The sequence below is a fragment of the Panthera pardus genome, unplaced genomic scaffold (genome assembly GCF_024362965.1).
Source record: "Panthera pardus isolate Hobbes unplaced genomic scaffold, ASM2436296v1 HiC_scaffold_6, whole genome shotgun sequence".
Lineage (NCBI taxonomy): Eukaryota > Metazoa > Chordata > Mammalia > Carnivora > Felidae > Panthera > Panthera pardus.
Genome location: NW_026526991.1, coordinates 17,894,728 through 17,913,276, shown reverse-complemented (window position 1 = coordinate 17,913,276; position 18,549 = coordinate 17,894,728). Strand labels below are relative to the sequence as shown.

The 18,549-nt window shown below is 40.2% G+C and overlaps 1 protein-coding gene across 5 annotated transcripts in view; it reads left to right on the top strand.

The window, feature by feature from the left end:
- Positions 1 to 260: 260 nt before the first annotated feature.
- The window catches only part of HCFC2 (host cell factor C2), a 50,529-nt gene continuing 32,240 nt past the window's right edge, over positions 261 to 18,549 (top strand). For 4 of the 5 annotated variants that reach the window (XM_019446631.2, XM_019446629.2, XM_019446627.2 and 1 more), the window contains exons 1-7: positions 261 to 463; positions 1,955 to 2,103; positions 3,518 to 3,678; positions 11,318 to 11,526; positions 12,326 to 12,410; positions 14,289 to 14,395; positions 14,505 to 14,693. In XM_019446631.2, coding sequence (XP_019302176.1) covers positions 301 to 463; positions 1,955 to 2,103; positions 3,518 to 3,678; positions 11,318 to 11,526; positions 12,326 to 12,410; positions 14,289 to 14,395; positions 14,505 to 14,693 — 1,063 coding nt within the window. In that variant the 5' untranslated portion in view covers positions 261 to 300. The remainder of the gene's footprint in view (positions 464 to 1,954; positions 2,104 to 3,517; positions 3,679 to 11,317; positions 11,527 to 12,325; positions 12,411 to 14,288; positions 14,396 to 14,504; positions 14,694 to 18,549) is intronic. The other variant, XM_019446633.2, reaches the window with a different exon arrangement.

Here is an 18,549-nt window from a genome sequence, read left to right as displayed (position 1 = left end):
CCCTGTGCGAGGGCTGGGGGCGGGAGACTCGGTCGGGAGGAAATGTCTCTCCAGCCGGAGGCCCGTTGCCAAACGGGCTCCGCCGGGACACGTAGCCCGGAGGCGAGGGCGGGGCTCCCCGGCCGGGACCCCTCCGCGCCCCGCGGGCCTCCAGCCTGGCCCCGGGCGCCCGCGGTCACGTGACCCCCCCCCCCCCCCACCCCCGGCGCACAGCTGGAGGCGGGTCCCCGCCCTCCCCCGGGAGCGGAGGCGCCGGAGCGGGCGCGGTGCATTGTGGACAGAGGGGCGGGGGTTGGGAAGATGGCGGCTCCCAGCCTCCTCAACTGGAGGCGGGTTTCCTCCTTCACGGGGCCGGTCCCCCGCGCCCGGCACGGACACCGGGCCGTGGCTATCCGGGAGCTGATGATCATCTTTGGAGGGGGCAACGAGGGCATCGCGGACGAGCTGCACGTCTACAACACGGGTAGGCGCGGCGGCAACTCTACGGCCCCGCCTGTGGGAGCCGCGGAGGGGGAGGGGAGGCGAGGCGGCGGCCGCGGCCCTGACAGCTGTCACCGCCGGGTCACTGCCTCCTCGGGCGGGCTGCGGGGAGCGCGGCTCGGCCGGGCGGGTCCGGGTTCGTCAGCGTCCCGGGCGGCAGCTCCGTTTTCCCGGGGCCCCGCGGGGCGGAACCGGGCCCTGAGCGGGGCGCGCCGGCCCTCAGGCAGGCGGTCCGGGACCTCCTCCCCCCCCTCCCACCCCCCCGCGCCCCAGCCCTGCTGGCGGACGTAGGCGAGAGAGAGACAGACAGAGAGAGAGAGAGGCCGTTTTCACCCGCCGGGGCCTCTTCCCGGAGTCTCGCCCCACTCCGGGGGTCCGAGATCCCTCCCCTGTCAAAAACCAAAACCAACTCCAAACCGAAGCTGCGCCGGGCCCCTCTCGTCGTTGCCTGCGGTCTTTCCTTAGGAGGGAGAGAGGCGGGGCGGGGCGGGGGGCGAGCAGGGAAAGCGAGAGGCGTTCTGGTGCTCCCCCCCCGAATACAGCCCCGCATCTGGCCGGTGGCAGTCGGGGTTTTTGCCCCGCGGGTCCCCCTGCGCGCTGGCGGGGGAGCGGCCGGTGGCTGAGCAGGGCGCCCGGCTCCCACAGTGGGGCGTGCTTGCTCAAGTTCAGCTGTGCAGCGCTCCGGAAGACGACTGTCAGCTGGAGCGCCGCTGCGACTCACCAGTGCCCCTGGCCGAGGGCCCCGGGGGTAGATAGGAGGGCGGCGTTCCGTTTTCCCCCGCCGTGGAAACGCGCCCGCTGTCGCGCAGGAGCTGTTTCCTCGGTGTGAGGCTGATTGCTGAATTGGGGGTCTATGTCACGATCAACGACTCGGACCAAATAACTTAGTCATAGCGGTGAATACAGTAGTGGCGTAGGGGATAGGGGACATTTTATTTTACTTTTTCACCCTCCCCCCCCCCCCCCCCCCGCACTCCACTATTTAGTTAAAAAGTTATTTGACAGTTTGGTGTAGTGTAGAAATCCTGGCTTTGGAAGGTGACACCTGGTTTGAATTTTGCTCTGCCGGGTGCCCAGGATCAGCGCTAAAGTCACCAAACTTAAATAGCCGATTTTCACTGGTAGAATGGAGATGATGATACCAAGCAAGGTTTGGGGAAGAATTAATGACATCGATCAGGGTTTCTCCAACAGCAGCATGTGGCCGTTTTGAACCGGAGGAATTAGTTGTTGGAAGAGCTCGCACGGACCTTGTAAGACGTTTGGCAGCGTCTCTGGGCCCTTCCCACTAGTGGCCAGTAAGCATCTCTCCTCTCCCTCTCCAGTAAGGCAACCGCAAAGTTATGTTGTTCTCCTGGGGGCAGAGTCATCCCCAGCTAAGAGCCACTGATCTAGAAGATACATATAAAGTACACACCCATAGTTTGTGACAACAGTGTATTATAATCGGTCTTAATTTTATTTTGGCAACTAGTTACAAATCAGTGGTTCCTACCAGCGGTTAGAGGAGACATCCCTCCAGGTTGTGCTGCCCACGGATTTGTCTGTGATGGTACCAGAATATTAGTGTTCGGGGGAATGGTTGAATATGGAAGATACAGCAATGAGTTGTATGAGTTGCAAGTAAGTGTATTTAAAATTTATCTCAATCTGCAGCTTTAATAATGATCTTGCTCTTCATTCTTTGAAAGATTGCGAAATATTTCATTAATGTATTTGGAATAGTGTGAACTTCACATTTTAGAGCTTCAAAGAAAATGTTTCCACTTCACTAAAAAGCCAAAGTTTCTAACAGGAGTCTTTTTTCCAATACTCAGTGTAACATTTGTAACATAAAGATATGTTACTTAACATCAATTGTACATGTTACATGTTTGGGTTTTTGTATCTTAGTGTCATAGTTCTTCAATTTTAGCAGCAACAGAAGCATCTGGAGGGCTTGTGAAAACACAGATTGCTGGGCCCTGCTCCCAGAGTTTCTGAATCAGTATTGTCTGATGTGAGGCCTCCCCCCTTGAATTCTTACCAAGTTCCCCTGTGCTGCTGCTGGTCCCCAGACCATATTTTGAAAACCTCTGCTCAGTTATAGAAATTGTTACCATTACACTAATAATCACTTTTTCCCCCTGGCAGTATATGTGCACATGCTCACAGACGCACACACACACACACACAAGACAGTTTCTTATGTCCTTTTATGTTTGATTCTCCTAAACCGCACTCAGAGCCCTCTCTGACAGCCCTTAATTGACTTTTATTTCCAAACTGTGCATGTGTTCACAGGGCTATTATCATGAGGGCATCTGGTAATTGACAGATGTGGGTGAATTATACCTATTTATGAGCAAATCATTTTAGATAAATAGAGCATCCATGGCCAGAGTATAAGTTTTGGAGTTTGGTTTGTTAAATGACCTTTATGCATACTTAAAGGTTGAAATATATACTAATTTCAGAAAGTAAGAATGTATAAATTACGTTTAATCTTTTTTTTAAATTTTTTTTTTTTTAACATTTATTTATTTTTGGGAAAGAGAATGACAGAGCATGAACGGGGGAAGGGCAGAGAGAGAGGGAGACACAGAATCGGAAGCAGGCTTCAGGCTCTGAGCCATCAGCCCAGAGCCCGACGTGAGGCTAGAACTCACGGACCGTGAGATCGTGACCTGAGCTGAAGTTGGACACCCAACCAACTGAGCCACCCAGGCGCCCCAAATTACGTTTACTCTTAAAGCTATATATATTTAATTTTTCATTTGGAAAATATTTTGAAACTGTTAGCGTTTGAGTTATTATCATGTTTACTATTAGGTTGCTGTTGAGAAAAGCTGTGAATATGGAGGAGTAGACTGAATTTCCATTGCAGTGTTTATTTTAGTTCCAGAAGTTGTCTGCTTACTTGTCATTTGTCCCCAGGATAGCTTATTGGAGCCTTCTAATTGGATTTCAATTAAAATGTATTGGTATGGTGTTATACTATTGACAATATAGGAATGTTTTCCTGATTTTGCCTGATTGTATTTATGCTCTTTTTTAGGCAAGTCGTTGGTTATGGAAAAAAGTGAAACCCCACCCCCCTTCTTCTGGTTTACCTCCTTGTCCCCGGCTTGGACATAGCTTCTCTTTATATGGTAACAAATGCTATTTGTTTGGTGGTCTGGCAAATGAAAGTGAAGACTCAAACAATAATGTTCCCAGGTATGCTGATTCTTTTTCAGACCAAATGTTTGTTTTATGACTTTTAAGAACATTTAGTTTCTTTCATTTTTAATTACTAAAAGGGATGAAGCTTAGCCTTTTGCATTTGAACCTAACAGTGAACAAATTTGGGTGCACTTATATTTTCCGTAGTCCCTGGAGTATGTATCTGTTTTCAAAACTATGCCTTTTCTAATCAGGAATCATCTTATTAAATGATACTAATATAACTGCTTATAGCAGCATATTTGTATGTTTTGAGTCATGATGTATTTTAGTTGTCATAAACGATAGTAAAAAGTAACAAATGGTTATTTTCAAATTAAATATCTCTAGGAATTTGGTGACAAAAAATTTCACTACAAGATGAAGGCCATCATATCCATTTTTCATACAGGAAGCCATTAAGGTGGTTCATACAAGCAAATACTTTTTGAACCAATCCTCTCCTCTTTTCTCCAAACAGAACTATCACTACCTCTTTTCTTTTTTGATCACATTGTCATAGCACTCAGGATTTGGAGATTTAGAGTCCAAAAGACTGTTTTCTGATTCACTGCTTACCATGTGTGTCCTTTAGTGGAAGTAATCTAACCCTGTTTTCCTTGACTGTGAAATGGGACTGATTAAATACTTAACATTTCAGTGTCATTATAATGGCTAAATAAGATTGTTGGCATCAATCTTTCAATAAGATTGTTGACACTTTCAGGTTGTCATCAGCATAGTATCTACATTACATTGATGTTAGAGGCTTAGCTTTTTTGGTTTTTCAAACTTTAAAAAATAACACATACTAAAACATCACAGAAAACTTGGAAACTGAAGAAAGGAAGAAAAATTTATTCTACCATACTAATCCAGATACTTCTACTTCTAGCACATGTCTTTTTCATTTTTAAGTTAAATAGATGTTTTTAGTTCTAGACTTGTAAAAATTCAAGAAGTTAGAAAATATATGAAGTTCTTTCTCTCAACAACACTGTCCTCCAACAGAGGCAAACATAATTCAAGTTGATGTGCATCTTTTAGAATCTTTTTCTTGTAACATTTATTAGTCAGCTTTTTTTTTTTTTAGGTTATATTGTATATATTATATATAATGGGCATGCCTCTCAAGTTTATGCAGCTTGAAGGAGCAAATAGACACAATGCTTTTTAAAGCCTCTGGTTAAAGCAGATTCATTTCTGTTCACATTCTGTTAGTCAGCGATCCAGAACTGTGTGTTCTGTGCTTGGCATTTTTGTTGAAAATCAATTAACCATAACTGTAAGGATTTATTTATGGACTCTCCATTCTGTTCTCTTGATCTATATGTCTAGCCTAATGCTGGTACCACACTGTTTTGATTACTATAGCTTTGTAGTAAGTTTTGAAATTGGAAGATATAAGTTCTCAGATTTTATTACGCTTTTTCAAGAGAGTTTTGGCTATTCTGGGTCCTTTGCATTTCTATTTAAATTTAGGATCAGCTTGCCAATTTCTGCAACAAGATCTGCTGGAATTTGGTAGGTACTGTGTGAAAAATATAGATAAAATTATGGAGAATTACTATCTTCTTAATATTGAGTCTTCCAACCCAGGAACCTGGAATGTCTCTCCATTTATTTAGATCTTCTTTAATTTCTCCCAGCAATATTTTGAGGTTTTAAATGTGTGTGTCTTGCTCTGATCTTATTAAATTTATTCCTAATTTTTTTATTCTTTTCAATGACGTGAATAGATTTGGTTTCTTAATTTTATTTTTGGATTGTTTATTGCTAGTGTATAGAAATATAATTGGTTTATTGCTAATATATAGAAACACAGTTGCTCTCTGTATATTGAGTTTGTATTCTGTGACCTTGCCAAATTCATTTGTTATTTCTATGTATGTATGTATGTATGTATGTATGTATGTATGTATTTTGTTTATTTATTTATATACTTTTGAGAGAGAGAGCATGCAAGCAGGGGAGGGGCAGAGAGAGGAAAAGAGAGAATCCTAAGCAGGCTCCACACCCAGCAACATGGAACTCAATGCAGGGCTCAGTTTCACCACTGTGAGATCATGGCCTGAGCTTAAATCAAGAGTCAGACACTTACCTGACTCAGCCACTCAGGCTCCCCTCATTTGTCATTTCTAATTATACCTCTGTGGATTTCAGTTTTTATTATTATTATTATTATTATTATTATTATTATTATTATCGATTCTTTGGAGCTCTTTATATATTTTGTTCTTACGTTCCAAATATTTTTTCCATGTCTTTTGTCTACCTTTTTGTTTTTAAAGAGTTTCATTTTTGTCTTATCAGGTTTGACAATATTTTTTTATTGCTTTCTGGGATTTTTTTTTTCCTTGCTTAGGAGTTTCTCCTATGCCAAAATTATTTTTCTATATTTTCTATAATGTCTAGTACATTCTGTATTTTTCTGATATATTCACAGATTTATTCTTTATGTTTCAAATATTTATAGATTTAGAATATACTTTTATGACTAGTATGAAGATTTTTACTTTTCCTTCCTAATGGATTTCTAATTCTCCCACCACCATTTATTAAATAAGCCATTTTTTTCCTCACTGATTTGAAGTCCTATCTCTGTCATATCTTAATCCTCATTTAAATGGGTCTTTTTCTAAATTCTCTAGACTAGGGGTTACAAACTACACTGTATGGGCCAAATTTGGCCTGCTATCTTTCTTTGTTAATAAAGTTTTATTGGAACACAGCCATGCCGATTCATTTGCATCAGCAGTCTCTGGCTGCTTTCATATTAAAAGAGCTAAGTTGAGTAGTTGTGACAGACCTAAAGGCCTCCATAACCTAAAATATTTACTGTCTGACTTTTTACAGAAAAGGTTTGCCAACTCTTATTCAAGACTGTATTCTGTTTCATTAGTATATTTACCCTTTATCATTACTTGTGATCTTTGCTGTAGGTTTCTAGTATTTGCCTTTGGTGAGGTTAAAGAAAATTTTTTTTTTTAATTTCTAGTTTGCTAATTGGTTTTTTTTCTCTCCTTTTAACCAAAAATGGATGTCTGTATTCATTTCAGACATGGAAATGAACTTACTGATTTTTCCTTTAAGCCATTAATTTTGTTAATTATATTGTTAGGTTCTGAAATGAGTCATCTTTTTATTTGTAGTTAACCCCCAGTTCGTTGCATTACAGTGTTCTTTTCATACTTTGCTGAATTCACTTTGCTAACATTCATTTATATTATCTGTATTCACTGGTGATTTTTCCTATAGTGTTTTTATTTGGGGTAGTGAGATCCTGTTCTAATCTGATTTGAGTAGCAGGGTTCTATTATTCCTGGGAACATAACCAGGGCTGTGTTTTGAGGTTATGGGAAGCTCTCCATTTTTTATTAATGCTTAAATAACATAATTTCTTGAATATTTGGTAGAAATTTCCCATAATTGAGATTGGTACAGTTTAGGAAGATGATCGTTGACTTCTTTTTCAAATATCTCTTATAGTTATTGATCTATTTAGATGTTCTACTTTCTCTTGAGTCACTTGGTAATTTATGTTTTCCCTGAAAAATCACCCATTTCATTTAGATTTTTATATTTATTGATAAAAACTGTAAGACAATTCTCTGTATCTCTTTGAAATCTCTATATCTGCTCTTTTCTCATTTTTAAATGCATGTGTTTTCTTTTCTTAACCAGACTCGCTAGTGGTTTGTTATATTACTTGTTTTCAAAGAACCACTTTTTAGTTTTACTATTTTTCTTTTTCATTTATTTTCTTTAACTGTATTCCATTTCTTTACATTTTTCCTTTTTTCTAACTTCTTTTAAACTTTTAATAGTTTGGATGCCTTTTCTAATTTTTTTCTAACTTCTAGTAATTTGAATGATTATTGATTTATTTTCAAATAAATGCTACATATTTTTCTCTGGTTATGGCTTTGGCCATATTCCATAGGTTTTGGTATATAGTGCTCTTATTGTCATTAATTTTAATGTTTTTTTTACATTTTAAAAAATGTTTATTTATTTATTTTTGAGAGAGAGGGGGGCAGAGAGAGGGAGAGAATCCCAAACAGGCTTCACACTCAGTAGAGAGCCCAGTGTGGGGCTTGTGCTCATGAACTGTGAGATCATGACCTTAGCTGAAATCAAGAATTGGACGCTTAACCAGGCGCCCCTATTTTCTCTTTAACCCAAAAGTAATTTGACATAAAAGTTTAGTTTCCAAATGGAAACTTTTGTTATTGTTGCTAATACCTAGTTTTATTATATTGTGATAAAAATATGTGGTGTATGGGGTTTTTCCTTCTTGGAGATTGTCTTTGTGGTGTATGTGGTATATGTGATTGTTCCGTAGGAACTCATAAAGATTGTAAGTTCTTGACTGTTTGGGGATTAGGTTCTTTTAAAAAAATTTTTTTTTTAATGTTTGTTAAACATCTCTTTTTTGAGAGAGACAGAAACAGAATGAGAGTGGGTTAGGGGCAGAGAGAGAGGGAGACACAGAATCTGAAGCAGGCTCCAGGCTCTGAGCTGTCAGCACAGAGCCCTACACGGGGCTCAAACTCACGAGCCGTGAGATCATGACCTGAGCCAAAGTCAGACGCCCAACCGACTGAGCCACCCAGGGGCCCCGGGGACTAGGTTCTTCATTAAATCAATGTTTTAAATTATTACTCTAAGCTCTTTTGTTTTGTGAGTCTAGGTCAGATCAACTTCTGAATGACATGTTAAAATCTCCCAGTGTGATTGTGCATTTGTGGTTTGTTCCTTGTATATCTAATTTTCAGCCTGTGTGTATTATTTTGTGGTAGACTTACCTTTTTTAAATAGGATTAACAATCAGTATGAGCTGGTACAGCATACTGGCTGGTACCCATTCAGATCTGTGTAAGTCTATGCCACATCACTTGTTAATTTTAATATTATCATTGCTGTTACTTGCTTATAGCTGGATTTAGGGTTCTTTTATTTTGTTTCCCCTACACGCTTCCTGCCCCCAAGAGACTTTGTCTCTTAATAGGGAAGTCTTTTCCTACTTTTGTTATTTTATGTTTTCCATCTATTCTGCTTATTGTTGCTTCTCTACCTCCAGCTCCCTGCCTTTTCCTGCCTTTGCAAGATTTTTAAAAATTGTAATGAGGTTGAACATTTGTGTATGTGTTTGTATATGTGTTTCTGTGTGTGTATACATATACATTTATACAGTTTTTATTTCTCATTCTGTGAACTGTCAGTTTATATCCTTTTGTTTGTGTCTATTGTGTGATTATTTATAATATTGGTCTTTTTTTTTTTAATTTTTTTTTTTTTTTAACGTTTATTTATTTTTGAGACAGAGAGAGACAGAGCATGAACGGGGGAGGGGCAGAGAGAGGGAGACATAGAATCGGAAGCAGGCTCCAGGCTCTGAGCCATTGGCCCAGAGCCCGACGCGGGGCTTGAACTCACGGAGTGTGAGATCGTGACCTGAGCTGAAGTCGGACGCTTAACCGACTGAGCCACCCAGGCGCCCCAGTTATAATATTGGTCTTGTAGGAGCTTTTTACATTAGGAAAATTTTATCTTTTTTGGTGATGTGTACCAAATTTCTTTTTATAGTTTGTCTTTCTTTTGACATTGTTTTGTATTGTAGTGTTTTTTTTTCCCCTAACCATCTTATTAACTGTTTTCCATAGACTGACACTGCTTTGCTTGTTTTTCCTTTTCCTTACTTTTTCTTGATGTACTGTTTTCTTCTTTCCTCTTAATGATTTGAAAGTTATATGTGCTAATTCTGTGCTTCTGTTGTTCAGAAATTATTACACACATTTAAACTGAAAAGATCTTGTCATCTTTGAGAGTAGATTACTGTCTTTACCTTCTTTTACTTACCTTTATTTTCCCATATGTTCCATGTATTTTTGAATCTTATTCCAGATTATAATACTGTTAAGAAATTAATTATTTGGTTAGTCTTACTGTTTGCTTAGACCTCACAACCACACTTATAAACATAAATTTAAATGTGATTATAAATCACTGATTTCTTTGTACCGCCATTTCTCTTATTCAGCATATTTTTTCTTGGATTTCTTTCATTTCTTTCATTTTTCTGAAATGGCATCTAGTGTCATTTTTTTCCCCAAAACAATTATATAGCTACACGTTGAAGTTTTATATGTCCTAAAGTGTTTTAATTTTGCCCTCATATTTGAGTAATAATTTGATAGGAAATATATTCCTATAAAAGTCATTTTGCTCAAAACATTGAAAACATCAATGTCACGCATGAGAAGTTTCATGCCAGTTTCTAGAGTTAAAAAAAAAAAAAAGCTATGCAGGGCATTGCTATGACATTATAGAGTGAAAATTTTAAAAGAAAAAAGTTACAAAGCAACATTTGTAGTATGTCTCATTTATGCATATGTGGATATCCATGTAGAAAGGGGGGTCAGAAAGGGTATTTACTGGTGCACCTGTGTGGCTCAATTGATCGAGCATCCAGCTGTTGATTTTGGCTCAAGTCATGATCCCAGGGTCATGGGATTGAACTCCCCGGGCTCTGTGCTGAGCGTGGAGCCTGCTTAAGATTCTCTGTCTCTCCCTCTGCCCCACTCCCCCACTCACGCTTTCTCTCTCAAGTTAAAAAAACAAAAGGGGGTATTTACCAATTATTGTCAACAGTGATTGTCTTGGTTATCTAGTAACATGTAATAAACCCCCAAAAAGTTTGTGATGCAAAATAACATTATGCTCAGGGATTCTGTGCATCAGGAATTAAGACAGGACACAGCAGTGATGGCTAGACCCTGAGATGGGAAGGCTTGAATGGTCACTCCCACATCTGATGCCTCAATGGAAATGGCTGAAGGATGGACTGAACTGGGGCCATCATGCTGCATGCCTATGTATGCTGCTTCAGATTTGTGTTAGTTGGACTTACCTGATGCTTCAGGATTCCAAGAACAAGTATTTTAAATTTTTTTTTTTTAACATTTATTTAGTTTAGAGACAGAGAGAGACAGAGCATGAACAGGGGAGGGGCAGAGAGAGAGGGAGACACAGAATCTGAAACAGGCTCCAGGCTCTGAGCTGTCAGCACAGAGCCCGATGCGGGGCTCGAACTCACAGACCGTGAGATCATGACCTGAGCCGAAGTCAGACGCTTAACGGACCAAGCCACCCAGGGGCCCCAAGAACAAGTATTTTATAGTGACTTCTGAGGCTTGGTCACAGCCTCAGAACCAAGGCTTGGCTGTGACCAAGCCTCAGAAGTCACATAGTGTCATATCACCACACTCTAGTTGAAGCAGTCACAAGCTTGCCTGGAATTGAGGGTGAGGACAGACATACCTACCTCCTGAATGGAAGTGTCAGAGGATTTGTGGCTATGTTTTCAAACCAGCACAGTTGTTGTCTTGGATGTGAGTGTTGGTTAAATGATGGCAGGAATTTTTTTAATCTCTTCTGTTTGCTGCTGATCCCCTCAAGAGTACCTGGTGCATGGTAGTTTTTGATAAATACGTGGTGAATAAATGAGTTAGGGGTTTTAGCTCTCCTAATGCCTTTCTGTACTAAATGAATGTTTCATAGTAAGCATATCTTATCTTTATAAATAGAAACAAAAATCAAATAGAAGATATATGTTCTGTTAATGTTTTAATATAATTTCATGATATCCTAGATATTTAAATGATTTCTATGAGTTGGAGCTCCAGCACGGTTCTGGTGTTGTGGGTTGGAGCATTCCAGTGACTAAAGGGATTGTGCCTTCTCCAAGAGAATCCCACACAGCTGTGATATATTGCAAAAAAGATTCTGGAAGTCCTAAAATGTATGTCTTTGGTGGAATGTGTGGTGCTCGCCTGGATGATCTATGGCAACTTGACTTAGGTAAGCTTACCTTGATTCAGACTCAGGAAGTGGTTTTGATTGATAAAGGAAAATGTAAAAATCCTTCGAAAAATATTTTCGTTAAAGTATTTATCGAGGCACACTTACGTTTATAGAAGGCACGTGTAGCCAGCTCTGGAACAGGTGAGATGTGACGTGAGTGGTTGCTGATCGATAAAGTTAAACAAATGAATGTTTGGTTTATGGCCGTAACTCTCCTGTGTTCCTTATAAGTAGGGTCGCCATATGTCCTGGTTTGTCTAAGGTGACTGATTAATGCTTATTGTCCCATGTAACTATCAGTAGTACCAATTACCACTCTGTAAAACGTCCCAGTTGGGGATGATCAAATTTATATGGTTACTCTGTCTACAGAAAATGTAGCATTAGTAATGTTATTACTGGTCAGTGAAAAACCCTGGGCTAGCTAGCTCTTTTTAAAAGGATCCTAGGAATGAAGTGATTGGGAGGTAGGTGTGCCTCTCACTTTTGACTGTCTTCTACACAGTGTGCTCTTACTTAAAATGTGAAAATCTCTAATTTGGTTTTCATTCAAAACTGGTGGCACCCTAAATACACCTCTGTATTTCAAACACTAACGTTCAAGTATAAATAGATTACTATAATTAGCTATTTATGTTGGCTGTAAATGCTCATTTTAAGATGAAATTCAAGTAATGGTTTTGAAAGAGTTTTGCTTCTTTTTGGTAAGTCCTTTTTTATTTTTGAAGATTCTGCAAGTTGAGGTAATTTGCTATTATTAGACCAAATTGCTAATATACTTAATTTTTACTTCTAGAAACGATGTCGTGGTCAAAACCAGAAACTAAAGGGACGGTGCCACTTCCACGAAGCCTTCACACAGCCAGTGTTATAGGAAACAAGTATGGTGGTGGTTTCTGGTTTTTTTGTTTTTCACTTTTTTTTAACCAACTTAAGAAAGACACACACAGGGAAGAGTGGTGCTACCAAGTTCTTAGGAATAGATTATTGAATTTAATAGTGTTTGATTGTTTCCTGAAGCAAAAATAATAAGCCTACAGAGGCTAGAATACTTCGGCATTTTCTTGTCACGCTGCCTCTCATACTTGTGTGCATTCCTCACAGTGCTTTCCTTGCACAGAGTACATTTACTTAAGTCTGAGGCACAGGCATCCTGATCTGTTCTCTGTTGCCAGGTTTGACACACCTAACTCAGTGTTTCGTTGTACTTATTTTTGGTAGTACTTGACTTATACTCAGGTATGTACTCAGAATGTACACTCACTGGTTAAACTTGGGATAGAGTTATGGTTAGACCGTAAACTCTGTAACCAGATGCCTGAATTCACGTCTCCAGTTTTGGTACTTGTTCTGTATGACCTGGGGCAAGGAAATTTAATCTGTCTATACCTCAGTTTCCTTACATATAAAATACAGTCAATAATAAAACCTACTTCACGAGGTTGCCTTCAGGATTAAATGGATTAATACATATGAAATGCTCCAAACAGTGCCTGCTACATAAGGAGTACGCCATAAAGGTTAGCTATTACTATCATCAGCAAGTTCCCTTACTTGTGCATTATTGTGTAAATAGAATTTAATTAAGTATTTTCTTGTGTAGGGACTTTACCTTAAAAGTAATGTTTTAGGAAACAGCTACAACCTCATTAGTTCCTTTTAAAAAATAGCCATAAACAAAATCTGATAGGTACATTTTAAAAAATCTCAGAACCCTTTTATAAAATGTGGTTTTCCACTGGAACTCTAATATAGAAAATAGGTATAAAATAGAGCTTCTCCATGGGGCGCCTGGGTGGCTCAGTCGGTTGAGCGGCCGACTTCGCTCAGGTCATGATCTCGTGGTCCGTGAGTTCGAGCCCCGCGTCGGGCTCTGTGCTGACAGCTCAGAGCCTGGAGCCTGTTTCAGATTCTGTGTCTCCCTCTCTCTGACCCTCCCCCGTTCATGCTCTGTCTCTCTCTGTCTCAAAAATAAATAAACGTTAAAAAAAAAATGTTAAAAAAAAAAAAAATAGAGCTTCTCCAGTTGGCATGCTGTCACATCGGCCCTAAGCTCTGCCTGATGAGCCTTTCTCCTTCAAGCAGTCATTAGGCATGTCTCAAGAACCTTTAGGGGCCCGAGGGACATAGTTAAAGGGTTTTTGTGTTTTGTTTTGTCTTCATGTTTATTTATTTATTTTGAGAGAGAAAGAGAGGGAGAGAGAATCCCAAGCAGGCAGGCTCCTGCGGGGAGCTCGATCTCACAAACCATGAGATTGTGACCTGAGCCGAAATCAAGAGTCAGATGCTTAACTGACAGAACCACCAGGTGCCCCAAAAGTTTTTTATTTGAGTGATACCAGTGACCAAAGTTATAAGAAACTTAATCTTCTTTGGTTACTGTATGCATACAACTCTAAATTTGACTTTGGATATCATAGATCATTTGACTGTCTTTCTGAGTGAGGTTCACTCATTATAAATAGTATTGATTTTCAAATGTATTAGAATTGAAATATTTTCCACTTAAGTAACTTGCCAGAGACAAATAATTTGATTCTGTATTGCTTCATAGAATTGTAAACTCTTCAGAGAAGATTGCTTTATTCATTATCTTATTCCCATTACCTTGACCATAATAAGTGAGTTAATAGTCCTGAAGCTTTGAGTAAACAAGTAAGTTTAAGTCTATTCTTAGCATTGAAAATCTAAAAAGAAAAAAAAGTAAAGCTCTAGAAAAAAAAGTCAGCCACTTTATGTTCTCTCTTTTTGTTGTTCAGGATGTACATTTTTGGTGGATGGGTTCCACATAAGGGGGAGAATATTGAGACTTCACCTCATGATTGTGAATGGAGATGTACTAGTTCATTTTCTTATCTAAATCTGGGTAAGTCTTTTAAGAGCTACTTATTGAAATAAAATTTATTAATAAAAGAGATCTTGTTACTTTGTTATTTAAGAGCAATACTGTAGTCATGGATATTGCTGTCTTGTAGATACAGCAGAATGGACCACCCTCGTATCGGATTCTCAGGAAGATAAAAAAAATTCAAGACCAAGACCACGAGCTGGACACTGTGCTGTAGCAATTGGCACTCGATTGTATTTTTGGAGTGGAAGAGATGGCTACAAAAAAGCACTGAATAGTCAAGTTTGCTGCAAGGATCTTTGGTATCTTGATACTGGTAGGTAAGAGTATTTAACGAATAGAATTTTCTTTTAGGTCAATAAATACCTGAGCACTGTCTGTCTCTTAAGACTTATTGTAAATGCCACTGCCTCTCTTTTCCATAATTAAAAATGAATGGAAGAAATATTACATTGGAGTAGATATTTCTCACTCCATGAGAGGTTTTTTTTAAGTTTATTTATTTATTTTGAGAGAGAGAGAATCCCAAGCAGGCTCTGCGCTGACAGTGCAGAGGCCAGTGTGGGGCTCAAACCCACGAACCACGACATCATGACCTGAGCTGAAGTTGGATGTTCAACCAACTGAGCCACCCAGGTGCCCACGAGAGCCCCTCTCTTTGAGTGTGTAGACTCAAACCCACGAACCACGACATCATGACCTGAGCCGAAGTTGGATGTTCAACCAACTGAGCCACCCAGGTGCCCACGAGAGCCCCTCTCTTTGAGTGTGTAGACTCAAACCCACGAACCACGACATCATGACCTGAGCCGAAGTTGGATGTTCAACCAACTGAGCCACCCAGGTGCCCACGAGAGCCCCTCTCTTTGAGTGTGTAGACTCAAACCCACGAACCACGACATCATGACCTGAGCCGAAGTTGGATGTTCAACCAACTGAGCCACCCAGGTGCCCACGAGAGCCCCTCTCTTTGAGTGTGTAGACTGGGATATGGTGACTCCCTTCCAAAGCATAGAATATGGAAAGAGAAAAACAGTGGCTGTATGGAAACCTGGAAAACACCACCTTAATCAAGTAATTAGTGTTAATATCACTAGTGATAGTCATGTTAATATCATTTATCCCTGCTTCTCATATCATGTGATAAGAAGAAACTTCACCTTTGTATTACCCCAAAACCTATAACCCCACTCTGAGAGAACATATCAGATAAGCGCAAATTGAGGGACATTCTAGACATTCTACAGAATATGTGAACAATACTCTTAAATAAAAGTTTCAAAGTGATGAGGGGGGCTTTGAAAGCAATGAGTTGGACTCTTGATTTCATCTCAGGTCCTGATCTCATGGTTCATGAGATCAAGCCCTGCATAGGACTCTGTGCTGGCAGTGTGGAGCCTACTTCGGATTCTCTGTCTCCCTTTCTCTCTGCCCCTCCTCTGCTCTCTCTCTCTCTCTCTCTCTCTCAAACTGAATGGATATACACTTTAAAAAAAGTTTCAAAGTGATGAAAAACGAGGAAAGTGAGAAATAGTTACAAATTGGAGGAGACTAAGGAGATATGATGACTAAATGCAAGGTGGTACACCCTAGATTGGATTAAAACAAACAAAAATGTAAATAGAAAATTGGTGAAATCTGAGTGGTCTGTAGTTTAGTTAACATTATTATTCCAGTGTTAATTTCTTAATTTTGACAAATGTGTTAGCATTAGGGGAAACTGAGTAAAGATAAAGAATATATGGGCACTCTGCATTTTTTTTTTTTTTGTAAATCTAAAAGTATTCCAAAGTAAAACCATTTTTTAAAAAGTATTACAACACTACAAATTTATTAAATATGGAGCTCATCTATTTTTTAATAAATACTTATTGATTGATATATACCAGGAATTGTTCTAAATTGTTCTAAATGCTGAGAAGTGAAATGCTACAGCAGTGAAAGAGACTGATAATGTCCCTGATGTCAAAGAACTTATATTCTTAGTATGAGAGCAGGGGGATGATGGGCACTAATCAAACAAATTAACCAAATCAGTTCCATTTCTGGTAAGCATGTGAAGACGGTAAGACCAGTGGGATAGTAATGGGAGGCACTGGAGTAAAGAGGGGTGGGGTTAAGTTTGGAGTGGGTAGTTAGAAAAGTATGAAATGGCATTTGGAATATAATCCAGATGGGGAGAAGATGCTATCCGTGGAAAAGGCTGGGGGAGCAACACTGTAGGAAGAGTGAACAGCAAGTACAAGGGCCCTGAAATGGGAATGCGTGGCTCGTTTGGGCCCAGTGAAAGAGGAGGGTGTAGGGATGGAGGTTAGAAAAGTGACCACAGGACAGATCTTGTAGGGCCTCAAACATCATGGTAGAGTTTAGATTGTTTATAAAGTACAATCTTTTGTACTTTATAGTTATTTATTAGTACTTTTAGTTATTTATTAGTTTGAAGGAGAGACGTGTCGTGATCTGATGTACATTTTGCAATGGCCACTGCAGTTGCGTGGAAAATAAATTGGAGGTGAGCAAAGGTGCACACAGTGAGGCAAGTTAGGAGGCTTTCACAGCAGTCAGAGAAGTCTTAGACTACGGTGGTGCCAGTGGAGATGCAGAGAAGTGGCTGAATTCAGGATATGTTTTGGAGTTCTTGTTGACAGAACTGGCTGATGAATTGGGGGTGGCATATGACAGAAAGGACAGGAGGATGAAGTTTTTAGCTTGAATAATTTGGTGGTATTTCCACTTACTGAGCTGGAGAAGACTGAGGAGAAAACTGGCTTGGGGAGAAAATTAAGAGTTCCATTTAGACCATGCTAAGTTTGAAATAAGGAGATCAAATAAGTAGTTGAGGAACAAAGAAGTCTGGAGGCCAGCGGAGAATCAGATTTGGAGATGATGTAATGTGCACTGTTATATGAGAAAAGCAGATTATAAAACATATCTATAATTCCAGGGTTTTTTTAAAGTGTATAAATAGAAAATTCTGGAAGGATACAGTAGTATGCCAAAGTGTTATCTAAAAGATGAGGGACACCTGGGTGGCTCAGTCGGTTAACCATCTGACTTCGGCTCAGGTCATCATCTCACAGCTTATGAGTTCGAGCCCTGCATCAGGCTCTGTACTGACGGCTCAGAGACTGGAGCCTGTTCAGAGTCTGTGTTTCACTCTCTCTCTCTGCCCCTCCCCTCACTCGCACTCTGTTTCTGTCTCTCTTTCTCTCTCAAAAATAAATAAACATTGGGGCTCCTGGGTGGCTCAGTTGGTTGAGCATCCTACTTCAGCTCAGGTCATGATCTCGTGGTTTGTGAGTTTGAACCCCGCATCGGGCTCTGTGCAGACAGCTCAGAGCCTGGAGCCTGCTTCAGATTCGGTGTCTCCGTCTCTCTCTGCCCCTCCCTGACTTGTGCTCTTTCTTTCTCTCAAAAATAAACATTTTTAAAAAATTAAAAAAAAAATTAAGATAATTGATGGGGCACTTGGGTGGCTTAGTTGGTTAAGCATCCAACTCTTGGTTTCAGCTCAGGTCATAGATATCACTGTTCATGAGTTCGAGTCCCGTATTGGACTCCATGCTGCTGGTGCGGAGCCTGCTTGGGATTCTCTCTCTCTTTGCCCCTCTGTCTCTCTCTCTCTTTCTCTCTCTCTCTTTCTCTCTCTCTCAATAAATAAATAAACTTTAAAAAAAGATAATTGATTTATGCTAAGTGAAATTAGTCAGAGAAAGACAAATATCATATGACTTCACTCATATGAGGACTTTAAGAGACAAAACAGATGAATATAGGGGAAGGGAAGCAAAAATAATATAAAAACCAAGAGGGGGACAAAACATAAGAGACTCTTTTTTTTTTTTTTAATCTTTTATTTAAAAAAAATTTTTTTTTTTTTAATGTTTGTTTTTGAGACAGACAGAGACAGAGCATGAATGGGGGAGGGTCAGAGAGAGAGGGAGACACAGAATCCGAAGCAGGCTCCAGGCTCTAGGCTCTGAGCTCTGAGCTGTCAGCACAGAGCCCGACGTGGGGCCTGAACTCACCGTGAGATCATGACCTGAGCTGAAGTTGGACGCTTAACCGACTGAGCCACCCACGCACCCCCATAAGAGACTCTTAAATACGGAGAACAAACAGAGGGTTACTGGAGGGATTGTGGGAGGGGGGATGGGCTAAATGGGTAAGGG